The 15,455-nt window shown below is 62.3% G+C and overlaps 2 protein-coding genes across 2 annotated transcripts; one reads left to right on the forward strand and one right to left on the reverse strand.

Annotated features, from left to right (window-relative positions):
* Positions 1-1,357: 1,357 nt before the first annotated feature.
* PGGHG (protein-glucosylgalactosylhydroxylysine glucosidase) lies at positions 1,358-14,513 on the reverse strand. The gene is given in 15 exon segments (XM_033861598.2): positions 1,358-9,306; positions 9,308-9,390; positions 9,493-9,704; positions 9,779-9,876; positions 9,951-10,046; positions 10,173-10,306; positions 10,447-10,583; positions 10,676-10,748; positions 10,957-11,068; positions 11,290-11,421; positions 11,860-11,979; positions 12,807-13,242; positions 13,319-13,529; positions 13,848-14,131; positions 14,375-14,513. Coding segments are annotated over 14 exon segments (2,451 nt in total). The 5' UTR covers positions 14,107-14,131; positions 14,375-14,513; the 3' UTR covers positions 1,358-8,958.
* On the forward strand, positions 4,801-6,248 carry IFITM5 (interferon induced transmembrane protein 5). Its single transcript, XM_033861599.2, has 2 exons — positions 4,801-4,992; positions 5,576-6,248. Exons 1-2 carry the CDS (start codon positions 4,801-4,803, stop codon positions 5,786-5,788), a joined length of 405 nt encoding a protein of 134 aa, XP_033717490.1. The 3' UTR covers positions 5,789-6,248.
* Positions 14,514-15,455: the final 942 nt, after the last annotated feature.

Genomic DNA, 15,455 nt, shown 5'->3' on the forward strand with positions numbered 1-15,455 from the left:
TGATGACACTAGGAAATTGGGCTGTCTTATGAACAATGCCAATATGTCGTTACCCCTAAAGATAGCGATTGGTTCAGAGCAAACTGTCAGCCGACTGGGAGTACACTCGGCCACACCTAATGGAAATTCTTGGCCTAACTTCTTACTTACGATTTTATTAATGCTACTAGCTATAGCACTTGTCTTCTGCCTGTTCTACAAGATTGTTGTTTCTTGTATTGACCAATGTGTAAGTGAGCTTCCAACAAAAATAATAACTAAGCAACTTGAAATAGTCTACCAAATATATAGTTCTATATGAGGTTACAATGATCGTAATAATGTAACTCTAGATATGGGAAGAAGTAACACGGGAGAGTCACTTTCTGGACTGTAACAGACTAGAGTGACGGGGGGTCCAGAGACTTCACGGACACCTCTGACAGGGCCTGGTCCAGCAATAGCACATGGAGCCCTCTGGGCACCATGGGGCGGATGGTCATGACATGCCTCCCAAACCTTGGTTAAATTTATGACCAAGAGGGGCAAATTGTAAAACAAATACTGTTGCCCACCATCCAGTTCTACAAGGATCAGGCCATTAGCCACTGGAGTCTCTGACTGACAGCTCACCCTGAGGGCAATTCAGGATGAAGAACAGGACGAAAAGGCTGTCTGTGCTTTGGAAAACCAGGCCCCTTAGGCAGGGTAATCGCAAGAGGAAATTTTTTTTGCAGTATGCGGGTCTCTCACTGTTGTGGCCTCTCCCGTTGCAGAGCACAGGCTCCGGACGCGCAGGCTCAGTGGCCACGGCTCACGGGCCCAGCCGCTCCGCGGCATGTGGGATCTTCCCGGACCGGGGCACGAACCCGCGTCCCCTGCATTGGCAGGCGGACTCCCAACCACTGCGCACCAAGGAAGCCCGAAATTTTTCTTTTTTAAGACTTTTTTTTGATGTGGACCATTTTTAAAGTCTTTATTGAATTTGTTATAATATTGCTTCTGTTTTGGTTTTTGGCCCCGAGGCATGTGGGATCTCAGCTCCCCGACCAGGGATCAAACCCGCACCCCCTGCATTGGAAGATGAAGTCTTAACCACTGGACTGCCAGGGAAGTCCCAAGAAGAAATTTTAATGAACCCAATTTCTTGCATTTTCTCATATAGAAAAGCACTAAAATCATTAACTGAGATGTCTGATCCTCGTGACTCTCGGGAACCTTTTACCGAGCTGTGTGCTTCACTGCACGCATTTCCTAGCTAAAACCATACGTGCACTGGCTTCTCCCCTACCTCTTTGGAGCAGTTCTGTTACCGAGTGCAGAGTCCAAGTTCGCGCTGCTCCCACACGACAGGCTGATGAGGCAAGAGACAAGGTGATGGGGAAGAAGTAGTGACTTTAATCACAGGCCAGCAAACCAAGAAGATGGTTCCTAAAGAACCATCCGAGATTAGAGGGTGAAGGCAGATTGCAGACTTCTCAGAGCCACCTGGCCTTCAAGGAAGCGCAGCATTGCTTCGTTCTTCTGCTTGCTCACGCAGGCTGGATCACAAGGCGCCTGCAAATCCTCAAGTCCTTAGCAGTTATTTTTACTTTACAGTCTTATCTCTGCTTATTTGCAAGGTTTCCAGGCTGAAAGCAAACTTATCTACAACAAGTAATGGCCATAAGTAACCCAGGACCGTGGGATGGGAACGTTCTTCAGGGAACTTAATGGGCTATTTGGGAACAAACAACATTTCTCTACTGTTTAACTCCTGGCGTGTGGGGACGAAAGCGATGGACTACATGGGCCGAAGAATGGGTGTTGGGGGAGGTGGTGCCAGGTCTGTTCTTCCTGTTACAGTTTCTCAGAGGCACCAAGAGGCTGCTTCCCAGGCTATAGTCCTCAGTAACACCGTTAATAAAACTTACCTCACAGTTCTTGCATTGTGTGTTTGTCTTTCAGTTGACAGTTTAGTCCAGCAGCAATGCATTCAAGGCTGGACGTGCAACATTCCAGGTCAAACAAGCAGGTTGTCCTGACCCTGTGTCATCCACCACTGCTTCCCAAGGCCTGTCTCTCTGCTCACACCTGGGGCTGCAGGGGGATCCCTCTGGGACCAGATGATGGGGAAGGAAGAATTCCCAGCCCGGTTCTCCATTGGTCAGCTTAGTGTGAGGGAGACGGCTGGTCACAGGATGGGTCCTGCACTCCAGCCCAATCAGGAGTGGCCTGAACACCGGGGTGAGGGGCAGAGCTGCAAGCGAGTTACTTTCATTGGACCCTTGTCCCCAGAGGGGCAGCGCGTAGCCCTCAGGAACTCGGAGCACCGACCCTGCACAGGAGTCCACGTCATATGTCATCCCCAGGGATGGGAACACAGGCTCAGGTCTGCCAGTCATGTCCCACACCTTACCACCCCACTGCACCAAGCAGAGGGTGGGCACCCCTCCTGGCCGCAGTTAGCCCTCAGGTCAAAGGCCGTTAGGAGGTGCCGTGTGGCTGTGGGTAGAGTACATGGGCCCAGGGCCCCAGGGCAGGACCGGGCAGCTCTGCCTCTTCACTTCCTGGACCACTGGTGCCTTCACGTTCTCCAGCCCTGCTGCTCTGGGCTTTGTGGGTTCAGAAGTTCTGTCTCCCAAAGCTTCCTTCAGGCGACACAAAAAGGTGCCGTTGACCTACGATCTCTGGATGCCCCTTTGTTTCCCACGCCTGGGTCACAGGCAGGGCCACTTGACTCTGGTCCGCAGGAGGAGGGAGGGATGCTCCACACTGGGCCCCCTCTTGCCCAGTGTTATGGTAAATGGCCAAGTGCAGCACTCTTGCCCCAAGACGGTCACGGTGACCAAGGCCTGGGTCTCTTGGAGAAGGGGCCACATCACACCGTGACCCACTGGGCCTAGCAGAGCTGGTAGCTGACGGTGAGCAGAACGTCGCCCTGCTTTGGGCGCGTCTCAAACGTCCTCCAAGCTCCAGAGCGCCTGCGGGCTCAGCTCAGGCCTTTGCCGGGCCTTACTGCGGCTCGAGCGCCTGCGGGCTCAGCTCAGGCCTTTGCCGGGCCTTACTGCAGCTCAGCTTCTACTGCCCACCCTGTTCTTTCCCTCCCTTCTTCAGGGTTGCACACAAAGAGCCTCCCTATTCAATGTCCTTCTCAGAGTCCAGGAGCGTGGCCTGGAGTAACCCTGCAGGGCCTGTGAGCCACTGCAGCGACTCTGGATCTGGAGTGAGGTGGGGGCCCTTGGGGGGCGCAGGGGGCACAACTTGTTTTCTGTTGTAACAGGATCACTCTGGCTGGAGTAGTGAGAACGCCGAGGAGGGGGGCCGCTAACCCAGGAGAAGGTGAGAGTGGCTTGGTCTCAGAGGTCACAGCGGGGGTGAGATTCTGCACATTCTGGAAGGTGGGACCAAATGGATCCGGTGTGAGCGGCAGAAGGTGCAGGCGTAAGCCAGTGCTTTTGTCCTGAGCAGTTGGCCGGGTGGAGCGGCCACCAGCTGTGCCCGCAGAGACCGGGCAGAGGGTGCAGTGGACTGGACACTTGTGTCCCCCTCCCCCGCTGAAATTCTAAAGTGACGGTGCTAGGAGGTGGTTAGGTCATGAGGGTGGACCCCTCATGGTAGGGTCAGTGCTCTTATAAAAGGGACCCCACAGAGCTTCGCAGCTCCTTCCACCAGTGAGGAGCCCTGAGAAGTCGGCCCTCTGCAACCAGGAAGCGGGTCTCACCAGCACCCATCGACGCTGGCACCCTGATCTCAGACCTTCAGGCTCCAGAAATGTGAGACATAAATTTCTATTATTTGTGAGCCGCTAGTCCAGGTACTTTGCTACGGGAGTCCCAGCTCAGACAGAAGCTTTGGGGGAGCCTGAGGTTTCCTATTGAGGGGCTAGGCTGGAGACCCTGGGAGCCCTCCTCCGCGGAGCACGGCAATCTGGCCCTTTGACATAAATGTGATTGACGGGCACATAGATGGCATTTTAGCCAACAGGCTGCTGGGCCCTCTGGAGGCAGATGAGACCGGGGTGCGGACACAAGCTCAGCCCCGCCCTCCCAGCCCCCTAGCTCTGGATTCAGGAGAAGCAACCAGCAAAGGAGCCTGAGAAGCAGCTGACAGCTTGGGAGGGAGGAGGGCAGTCCCCAGAGCAGGCCCTGGAGAGCTCACTGTAGCGCCCGCACAGTAACAGTCCAGGTCACAGCTGGTCCCCCAACAGGCCACCCCCCCCCCCACCCCCGCTCTCCCTCTTCCCCGCTGTTCTCTCCTGAGCATTGTTCTTTTCCACCCGGCAGGGTGGGCACTGATGACCAGGTGATGCGGGCAGTTCTGGGGACAGAGGGGCTGTGGTTTCAGCAGCCCTGGTCCTGAGGAGCCCCGCCTAGCCCTGCCCTCAAGCCGAGGCAGCGGCCCACCCACCATGGCCCTGAGCTGGTGCGTCCGCCTCCTTTCGTCGGCGGGGGCGGGGGCGGGGGCGGGGGCTCTGAGGGGAGACCGCAGCCACCGCATGGCCCCACCAGCAGCCTTGCAGGGGGCTCCCTAGGCTGGACTACCCGGACAGGAGGGGCTCTGGTGGCCCCGCACCGGCCCCCAGCCTCTACGGGGTCAGTGTTTCTCCGCGGGGAGCGGGGCTTTCTGGGGGGGAGGGGGACTCTGCGGGGGTTGCGGGGTGGGCTCGCGCAGGCGGGGCGGCGGGCGGCGGGGCGGGCGGGGCGACCGCTCAGCCCCGGGCTGTCATTTGTCGTTAAATTTAGCGGCGGGCCGGTCAGCCGGGCGGCGGCGGGGACTATAAGCGGCCGGGGCGCCCACCCTCGAAGCAGGAGTCCGAGCGAGGAGACGGCGCTGGAACCCATGGACACGTCGTACCCCCGCGAGGACCCCCGGGCCCCGACGCCCAACAAGGCCGACGGCACCGCCCACACGGCCCTCACGCTGGGGGCGCCGCTACCCCCACCTCGAGACCACTTGATCTGGTCGGTGTTCAGCACCCTCTACCTGAACCTGTGCTGCCTCGGCTTCCTGGCGCTGGCCTACTCCATCAAGGTGGGCCTTGGGGCGCTTCGAGGGGGCCCAAGAGCATCTCACGGGGGCTGCTTATCAAGTTGGGGTGCAGGAGCATCCACGGGGCCATCCGTCAGCCTGACGGTGGTGGGAGCCCCTCCCTCATGAGGGCTTCTCCACTGAGGCTGGGGTGCTGTTCATAAAACCGAAATGGGGGGTCTAGTTTGTCCCGAAGAGCCCAGGGTCGATGGGGCCTTATCCAAGGGCGTCTCTTCCATCAAACGCTCTCAGCACCTCTGAGAACTCCCTACCCTCGGAGGTCCTTGGAGGCTGATGCTGGCCTGGGAGCGCCACTGGGTCCATAGCTGGAGTGGGAGGATGCAGGGTCTCCTTTCAGCCCCACTTTAGGCTGAGCCCCTGATGACCCGAGGCCCCCTGGGCGGGCCAAGCCCATGTGCCCAGCTGGGGACAGTGAAGGGAGTGGGTGGAGCCGGGCAATATCCTCTCAGGCCACACCCCTCCATCTAGATTTTGGGTCCAGCTCGGGTCCTCCAAGGTGTGGACCCAGCGGCTGCCTGGGACCGGGTGGCAGGTGTAGAGAGCTGGCCCTGCTGTTGGCCCGCAGGCCCGAGACCAGAAGGTGACTGGAGATCTGGAAGCAGCCCGGCGGCTCGGCTCCAAAGCCAAGCGCTACAACATCCTGGCCACGGTGTGGGCGCTGGTGCCGCCTCTGCTGCTGCTGGTGCTGGTGGTGACCGGCGCCCTGCACCTGTCCCGGCTGGCCCAGGGCTCCGCCGCCTTCTTCAGCACCAAGTTCGACGACTCAGACTATGACTGACAGGCGGGGCCCTGTCCCCGCCCTGACCCAGGGACCCCAACCCCAGGGGCTCCATCCTAATCGCCTGGAACCCTGACTTGCCTATGGGCCTGAGGCCCACCCTCCAGCCCCAGCCTGGGCACCTAACACTGACCCTGAAGATCCTCCACAGGGACCCCAGGGCCTTACCCTCACCTCGATCGATGCCCCCAGTCCCCTAACCCCACCCCCCACCCCCGCCCCCAGGCCAGCTCCTCCCTCCCCAGCCGCCAGGCTCAGCCTCAGTTTCACAATTAAAAGCGCCTGGCTCCAGAAAGTGCCTTCCAGGACTGTTCCTGGCTGGGGTGGGGGAGGGTATCTTCCTGAGGGGAGCTACCCTAGGGACCACTGCAGCCAAATCCCCCTGGACTGCCCCCAGCGTCCATGGTGGACGCCCTGCCCTGTCGGCTTGGTGCCCCGACTGTCCCCTTTGCTCAGGCACTGGGCGGCCTGCGGCTTCTGGGTGGAGGTGCCTGAGTATTTTAGAATGAAGTTTGAGAAGTCGGGCTTTGATCTCTGCCGCTCTGTGGCTTAGCGGCCTGTCTTTCAGAATGTGTGTGCTGTGTCTCTGCGTCCACGTGCCTGCCCATCCCCGAGTCAGCGTGTGTGCACACGTGCTAAGGGGAGTCCCTGACCAGTGAGACTTGTCCTTGCCGTGCACGTTCCTGTCTGTGGCTGGGCCTGTGTTGACCTCCTTCTTTGGGTCACTCTGTCCTTGTGACCCTGCGTCCCTTTAATTCTGATCTGTCCCGGCAGTGGGTTCCCTCCTTCCTGGATCAGTGGGGCTGGACACAGACACACAGGCACACAGACATGGTCACGCCGTCACCCGTGCACACGTCCATCACGCACAGGTGCACAGGAGCACCTTGTGCACACGCACGATTGTACAGAAAGGGAGGCGTGGGGGGCGAGGGCGTTTTCCCAGTGCCTCTGTGCGGGTGCACGTCCTCGCATCAGTTACCTCCCTTATGTAACCCCCCGGCAGCCCCAGCAGAGCCTGGCAGAGTGGGGGCTGCCAAAGACACACGCACACCCTGTGTGGCTGGGGGTGAGGCCCCTGGGCCTTGCTGTGGCCGGGCCAATGACAGGGCAGGCTAATTGCAGGGGCCTTAACCACAGGGTGGCTCAGGGCTCTGAATACCCCACCCATGGTCCCTTCCCTCCCTTTGCCTGCCCGCCCTGCCTGGGCTGGGGGCGTGGGTCTCTGTCTAGCTCCTGTACTTGGAGCCCCCAGAGTAGCCCCCCTCTTGTGACGGCCAACAGTTGGTCCAGCTGTCTCTAAAGCGTGCCAGCAGAGATGAGCCCCGGCCGCAGGCCGGCAGTACCCCAGCCCCCTGCTGAGTGTGCGCTGCTCTGAGCCAGCCCCTGAGGCAGAGGTTGTGCTGGCCGGGGCCTGGGGTGGAGATGGAGCAGTGCCCCTTCCTGGGCACTGGCCCTACATTGGACTAAGGACAAGGCCAGCGCTCGGACTAGGATGGAGACGGCGTTCCAACACTGAGCTCCAGGTTTGGCCCAGGAAGGGACCAACCCATGCTGGACACAGAGGCTGGGAGCAGGGGTCAGCCTGTGTGTAGCCAGGTACATGTCTCCGAGCAGGGGATGGTCTTCTGGTCTCCACATTTGGTGAGGGGAGCAGACATTGTCCAGCCCTTGCCCAGTTGCTGAGGACAGAGAATACGCGGTCAAGCCAGGCACAGAAGGTCACCAGAAACCCTTCCAGCCTGTGTCCTGGGCAGGTTGAAGGACCCTGGTCAGGTTCAGGCAATTGGCTGTCATGGGCCGGACCAGCCAGGCCAGCACACACATGCTGCCACCGTCACGGCCCCTTGGAGGGTTGCCCCTCCACAGGCACAGGTAGGTGTGCGTGCGCGCGCACACACACACACGGCACACACACGCGGCACGTATCAAGCTACGTCAGTCCTGTGGGTGAAGGGCCACCTACCACCCCCACCTGATGCCTGTGCCCACATCTGGCTCCAGGGCTGCAAAGGCAAATGTCTGCTTCATGGGGACAGTCCCTGGCCACCATGCTGTGCTTCAGCAGACCTGCCTGGGCCTTTGCGGCACTGCCACCGGTTGAGCGAGAGCCTGTGGGCCCCTGGGGGAGCCCCACCAAGTCGCGGGATCCATTCTGAGGCCACAGGCCCTCAGGGAGCTGGTCTGCAGCTCGGCCACACTCCCTGCAGCCACCCCTTCCCTCTCTCCCTCATGGGGCTTCAGTCCATCACAGTTTGTCTGCCTGGTGTCTGCTTCTTGGAGAACTCGGGCTAACTCTCCACTGAGAACAGAGAGCACGGTCTGCAGATGAAGGAGGGGCGCAGACGTTGACGGGACTCGCTTACTTGCTCTGCGCGAGCAAGTGACTGTGCTTCCCAGCCGCGTGGAAGGGAAACTTGATCCTTTACGAAACCCTCACGTTCAGCAGGGAGCTCGCCAGCTCCTCACAGCAGACAAAGCTTGCCCATTCCTCAGGCAGATCTGCTGCAGCAGGCTCGGCCCTCGCCAGGATTTCCATGGCAGACACCATCTCCCCTCACCCTGGGGAAACCCAAGTCTGCTGTGCCAACTGAGGGGCTGAAGCCCAGGAAGAGACAGTGGGCAGAGCCTCGGCTGAGGGCAGCCTGCCCAGGACAGGTGGGCCCAGGGCCATGGCCTGGAACTCACGCACACCCGGCCCCAGTCCTTCTGGCTGGTCAGAGGAAATGCAGGGTCTTGCTCCACACCCCACTCCCCTGCCTTCCTGGCTGAGGAAAGGCATGTGACAGAGACCATCCGACTTGACTGAAGTGGCCCAGAGGCAAGAGGACCCAAGGACTGAGGATGCCCAGTGCTCACAACAGCCCAGGAGCACCTGGACCCAGCCATACCTGATGCTCCCTTATGTGACACAGAAGGGTCCTTTGTGAAGCTGCGATGCGGTGTCCCAAGTAATCCCACAGGAGACTGAGTCTCCCCCACGCCCCTCATCCTGCCGTGCTCCCCATCAAGGCCGGCATCTGCCTCTGTCTTCGCAGAACCGCTGGCCCTTCTCCCACCTCACCCTGTGGGGTCCTAGGGAAGGGGCACTGAGGGAGGGCGGGAACAGACATGCTGTGTGAGGCTGCAAGAAAGCTGACCATCTATGGGGGGTTAGGCTGGGGAGGGTCTCAGGCTAGAGGCAGAGTCTTGAACTTGGGCCAAAGAGTCCAGACTTTCCTTGGAACCCGTGAGTCTGGCTGCCGTGTGGAGGAGGGTGGGAGGGGGCGGCAGGCTGGGAGGGCGTTGAGGAGGGGGGGGTGCAGCCAGCAGGGGCACCCGCAGAGGGAGTGGCCGGGGGGAGGACCTGAGAGACATCCCTGAAGCCAATAGCCCTGGTCGTTTTGGGGGAGGGGGCAGGACTGGGCGGGGGGCGGGGGGGACTCAGTGGGGCTGGAGGGCCCAAGGGTGTCCCAGAGGGGGTCCTGTGGGCTCTGCGCAGATGCTTAATGTCTTCAAACAATCTTCCCAGGAAACTCTTGGGGCAGAACTTGCTGCCCCTGCTTCCTACAGGTGTGACCTCTGTATCCGGCCAGATGAGCAGGGAAAGGAGACCTTGTGTCCTGCAGGGAGAGGAAGCATTGTGGGGTGAGGGCACACACTGGGGGCTACCTTGGGGGTCACGTGCCCTGGACCCCTGGGTGGGTCTGGGAGTGGCGGCCTACCTGGGGACAGGGGGAGCCGATTCTGTGATGGCCACAGCTCAGCCTCCAGCGGGGGGGCCCAGGGCCCTGCTCGGGCAGTGACCTCAACTGTCACAGACCCTTCAGAGAAGGAAAAGTCAAGCTTGCTCCCCTGGTAGGAGATGCCAGAAACGCACACTCTGGAGATCCCCGCTGGACACATGGGGTCGAAGGTCAAACCGGCCTCAGTGATCCTGCGGCGAGGGGAAGGTTCTGTGAGGAGGGGGGTGGCGGCAGGTGGTTGCCCTCTGCCTGCCACTGCACTCACCTGAATCCCGTGACCCCAAAGAGCACCGCCTGCAGGAAGCCCCCCATGCCTGTCAGGAAGTTCACGGCACCCGACCTGTCTGCATTCTCCGTCCACACCTGCAGGGGGCAAAGCAGTCAGTGCAGGAGGTGGGCGTGGTCGGCGTGTAGGTCGAGGCTCTGGCCAGGCTGACCTTGAAGGGCTCCGTGACGTTGGCGAAGCTCCTCTGCAGGAGGCCCCACGCCCGCCCGGGGTCCTTCAGCTCCATCCAGCCCACTGCAAACATGCTCTGGGGACAGAGATCAGAGGTCACGCTGGGGTGAGGCCCACTGCGGGGGGAAGGAAGACTGAGGCCAGTGGGGCAGGGCCGGGGCTGCCCTGGGGACCACCACCCCACACCCTGCAGTTTCCTTACCCAGGTCATGGCAGGGCCCTGGGGGGACGTCACAGCCTCATACATCTCCAGGTTTTGCCTGCGAACTTGAGGACTCAGGGGGAAGGGGACGGGGTACCCCAGGAGCACAACATCTGCCTGCTTCACCTCCTCTCCTGGGGGGAGGGGGGAGATGCTGCTGATGGGGTGAGGTGGGGAGGGCAGGGGCTGCCCTGTTGGAAAGGGGGCATCCAGGGCGGACACGAGGTCCTGTGGGAGGGGAGAAGGGCCCTGAAGGAGCTCCAAGTCCACTCACCAGGCTGGTACCCATCAAACTCAGGGTGGAAGTTCAGTTTCGGGTCAAAGGGCACCTTGATCTTATCAGCCACCACCAGCCACTGGTTGGGGACGGGCTGACCCAGGTCCTGGGCCAGGGCAGCAGCAAAGCGCAGGCTAGGAGTAGAGATGGGGAGAGGTGGGCTGCAGCCCTGCACTCCTGGCTGGCCCCCTGCATGGTGGAGGTGGGGCGGGTTCTTGGATCTGACCTGTTCTGGACCAGGACATTGGTGTACACGGAGTTGTCGACCCCTGAATGGTATTCGTCAGGGGGCATGACTCCTGGGCACATAAGTACAAGGTGGTATTCAGTGCAGGGTCTTAGGGACCTGCCCCTGATGCCAGTCGCCAGTGTGGGCCTGGCAGCATCAGGTGCTGGTGACCACATGCTGAACTGAGAAGCACCCACCTGCTTCCCCACTTGTGACCATCCACTCCCCCTGCCCCTTCCCCGTCATCCACACTCCTCCCACCATGGCCACGCTCTCACCCTTCAGGTGGAACTTCTCCTCCCCGGGGCTCCACTCTACGCGGCTGCACCAAAACTCAGCCACGGCACTGACCACCTCCCAGCCCCCAGCCTCTCGGAACAGCTGCAAGTCCTGGAGAGCAGGAGGTGGTGCATCAGAGGCCGTGGCACCTGTGATTCTAGTTCCCACTGGTCACTGCATTTCTTGCCAACGCCTACCCTTCTGAGTGCCCAGAAGTGAAGGCCTGGCTCTGAGATGCTCCGCCAGACCGGCCGGACAGGAAGTCATGGCAGTGTGGAGGGCGTGGCCTCGCTAGGTAGGAGGCCACACGTGGTGGCACAGCGACACCTCACCTGGGTGGTGTGGTAGTACAGCTGGAAGGCCAGCACCACGGCCCCGTTGATGTGGATCTCCTGGGTCCCATAAATGGCCTCAGGGCAGACCTCCAGGCCGGAGCCCGCGCTCTCCCAGGCAAACTTGGCTCCCTGCGGGGTTGGAGTAGACTTGACTCCGCTCTCGGGGGGCCGGGGGTAGCCCACCCCGGTTCTCAACGCTCTCAGCCTTCAGCCATGGAGGGCAGACAGAGGCGGGGGCACCAGTTGTCCCGCGTGACCTCGTGGGGGCCTGTGGGCTCTCAGTGCCCTCTGTGTGGCCCCATCGTGGGCCAGGTGGCTTCTGCCCCGTTTCCACTGTGTACTTGCCCTGGGGCAGGGCAGTGAGGGGACGTCCTGCGGGGTCCCGGTCAGGCTGCTGTTCCCACACGTACAGTACAGGCTGGGGGATGCCACAGAGCCTCTATGAGAATCCAGGACATTCCAGCCACACCCACAGAGGGGGCTGGGTGAGGGATGAAGACCTGGGGGGTGGTATGGGACGTCAGCCCTTGGGGGGGCCCCGTAGGGTAGGTGCTCAGTCCCCCTCACCTGGTAGCCTAGGTTCTGGGCGTTGTACAGGGCTCCACCGAGCGTCCGGATGCGGTACTGCAGGAGGGCCCTGGCGGCCTCCGGGTGGAACATCAGGATACTGGGGAACATCCAGAGGTCCTGCGAGCACAGCCGAGGGGCCCCCTCGTCCTGGCGCTACAGCCGAGGGGCCCCTCATCCTGGCGCTCTCCTCTCTCCCCACGGGCCACACCCAGCTCCCTCCTCTCCTGCCTCATCTGGGTCTGTCCTGGGCCCTCTGCCTGCCAACCCCACAGTCCGATCCCCAGCCCAGATGATCCTCAGACCTGGTCCCCAGCGGGCATCTGCATCTGCCCAGGGCTCAGGCCAGAGTCTGGGTGTGGGCAGCCTGGTGGGGGTGGGGGGGTGCCTGCTCTGTTGCTCACTAGCTGGCCAACCCAGAGTGAGCAGCTCGGCCTCTCTGAGCCTCACCTGTAAAGGGAGCACAGCAGCAGCTTCTCCGGCATCAGGAAATGTGCAGCAGCATCCCGGACCCTCCCAAGCCCAGCCGGCAGCCGGTCCTGGCTGCCTCACCTCGCTCCACCCTCGCTCCACTCAGCAGCCACAGGGGTCTTCCCAGAGCCCACGGCTGCCCATGTCCTTCCCCAGTTAAAGTCTCCTCAGCCCCCTCTACAACAGCTCTTCCTGCAGCGGTGAGGGCCCCCTGCACAGATGCCCTGCACAGATGCCGCACCTGCTCAGTTCTGGGCCTCTGAACCTTCTGGTCCCCTTGCCTGAATCACATCACTCGTTTTCACCAAATGCCTACACAGCCTTCAGCCGAGACACTACTTCCTCCAGGAAGCCTTCCGTCTGCCACGGTCCCTGGGCCTCCCCAACCACAGCCCCACCCCATGCAAGATAGAGGCAGCAGCTCTGTGTACAGCCGGCTCTGCAGCAGGTGTGCGTTAAGGGTGGGTGGCGCGCACCTGGTCCCAGAAGACGTGGCCCCAGTAGCATTCCTCACGGCTCCCGTTGGAGAGGCCGCCTGGGCTGAGGCCGTGGCAGACGTATCCTGGGGCCCCGGGCTGGGGCAGGGCACTGAGCAGGTAGTAGAGAGCTCCACGCAGGGCCTGGCGCAGACGCAGGGGCCCCTCCACATCCAGGCCACAGCCTGCCCAGAGCTGGGCCCAGGCCTGTGCATGGGCCATGTAGAGAGTGCGCCTGGCCTGCAGCTGCAGGGCATCGGCGAGGCAGGCCTGGGCTTCGGCCTGGCTGCCACCCACCACCGTCAGGAACTCCCACGTCCCATCCTCCTCCCCTTCCCCAAGGGTCAAGGCTGGGGGCACCGGCGTCCACAGCATGTGCACCTCCTGCTGTGCCCCCCCAGGCTGCTCGGGGGTGAGTGTGTGGCCGTACAGGTACCTGCAACAGGACGGCTGTGTCTCAGGGACGGGCTCCCTCCTCGGGCTACCCAGCCGGCCCCCCGCCCCCTCCTCACCGGGCTCCCTGGAAGTCAGGACCCAGATGCAGGTCCAGGTCCGGGCTTTCTGGGGAGAAGGTTGACTGCAGCAGCACGGTGATGGGCCAGCTCCCTGTGGCCAAGCGGGTGATGGACACACTGAAGGCCAGGACGTGAGGCAGCGTGCGGTGGGCATAGATGCGCTGGGAGGCGCGGAAGCTGGGGCCCTCCAGGGTGTGCAGAAAGGAGCCTGGCGGGGCGGGGGTGGGGAGGGGAAGACAGGACAACTCGCACACCCCACTCAGGGCCGCCGAGGACAGTCCCAAAGCTGCCGCCGGGGAGTGGAGTCACCTCCAAGCCCCAGATGCCCTGTCTGGGGAGCGACAGCTGCACAGGCGCCGCCAGCTCCTGCCAGCCCAGGAGGCCCGTCGGGCTGAAGGCCTCACAAAGTGGCCTCTCAGAGCTTCCTTTTCTTTGGGAGTCGGCATCCTCTCGATGGAACCTCTGTCGGGTCACCCACTCACTTGGAACAATGGCGGAGAGGAGGGGGAGGTCAGGCAGTGGCTACCTGTGTTAGTGTCCAGGACAAAGGTCTTGGTCAGCTGCTCTCCTGATCCTGCAGGGGGCTCCAGCTGGACATTGAGGGGACTGGGCAGAATGGCCCGGTGCGTATCCCCCCAAGCCCCATTGTACACTCCGCTCACATGCAGTGTCTCATGATACACGCGTGTGCCCAAGTAGGCATTGGTCACAGTGGCCAAGAGCCGGGGGTCACTGGGCAGAGAATGGGCAGTGAATCTGGTGGCGTCCTTGCCAGCATCCTCCATGGCAAGGTTGGCTCAGCGGAGGGGCCTGCAAAAGGGGGAGTCAGAGGCCCCCACCGTTGGTTGGGCCTCCCTTTTCTGTAAACCCCGAGGCTTGCCTTGGAACCTGGTTAATGCCCCCACGGGTGGAGGGACGTGTGTGACCCACCTGGGCAGCCCCGACTGTCCAGAACCCCACTCTCAAGCCACCCCAGGAAACACCCTCAACCCTCAGAGACCCTCGCCCCCAATACTGATCTCCAGGGACACAGCAGAGGCCCCGGACTCCCACCTTAGGGCCTCAGTCCCTTCCAGCTCTCTCCGGGCGCACTGCCTCGAAGCCGTCCAGCTGGCGGGAAGGGAGGAGGCCTCAGCCGGCGGGCCTCACCCTCCAGGAGGCCGGCTGGGTACGGGGTGGGGTGCCGGCAGCAGCTGGGGGTTGGGGGGCAGGCGGGCCGTCGGCCGCGTCCCTGGGGCTCGCCGCAGCCCAGCAGCGTCCCTCGGCTCCAGCGGGTGGCCGCCGGACCGGAGGGAGAAGTAGCCAGGGGCGGCCTTGTCACCGGAAGGCCCCGCGGTCCCCGCCCCAGGGCGCGCAGCGCGGGCCGGATGGAACGTCCCCACCCCCGGGGCGGGCGGGGCGCGGGTGGGGCGGGCCGCCTCGACCAGTCGTGCCTGCGAGGCTGCGAGGAGCCCAGCTCCGACTCTCCCTTGAGTCTTCTCCAAGGGTGGAACTGAGAGGGGCGGGGTTTCGGCTTAGGTGTCCCCTCTCTTGCCGCCGGGTCCTGCCTCTCTCCCTGAACCCCCGTCCGCCCCGGAGAGGTGAGGCAAGTCCCCCTCCTGGAGCCCCGCCTTCCTTTGTCCCCGCCCCACTTTCTGGCTCTCCCCAGCCTCGTCTCTCAGCCTCTACCCACTTGCCCCCTGCCCCGCTGGAGGCTCCAGGCCCTGGGGCTGTCTGGACCTCGTCTCTCTGGCCCTGGTCTGACCCGAATGACTGTGCTCTGACCACTCGCCCAGCCAGAGACACTCGAATTCAACGTGTCCCTGAAACCTGCCCTTGCCGTGGCCTGCCCAGCACAGGCCGTGGTGACTTCACCCATCCCGCTGCTCAGGCCCGCTGTCCCCCCACCTACATCCACCGGCGCGTCCCCCTTCCAGGGCGTGCCCGCTCTCACCAGGCCGTGCTCCTGGGTTAGTGCAGTCCTTGCTCTGGCCCCACAGCCCTTGTCAGCAGAGCCAGAGCCACATCTACCCCAGGAGTGGGCAAGTTCTCACAGCCTGCAGTGGTGCCCACCTCACCGGCAGGACAAGCTACCCAGGGCCGCCTCCCCGCCCTCAGCCCCTCCCCCATCCCGCTGCTGCCACCCTGGCTTCCT

The sequence above is a fragment of the Tursiops truncatus genome, chromosome 8 (genome assembly GCF_011762595.2).
Source record: "Tursiops truncatus isolate mTurTru1 chromosome 8, mTurTru1.mat.Y, whole genome shotgun sequence".
NCBI lineage: Eukaryota > Metazoa > Chordata > Mammalia > Artiodactyla > Delphinidae > Tursiops > Tursiops truncatus.

Bases quoted from the DNA above. Each gene is read 5' to 3' on its own strand.
- IFITM5 (XM_033861599.2), top strand. From the start codon at position 4,801: ATGGACACGTCGTACCCCCGCGAGGACCCCCGGGCCCCGACGCCCAAC. The intron at 4,993-5,575 runs GTGGGCCTTGGG...GTTGGCCCGCAG, and splicing joins CGCTGGCCTACTCCATCAAG to GCCCGAGACCAGAAGGTGAC.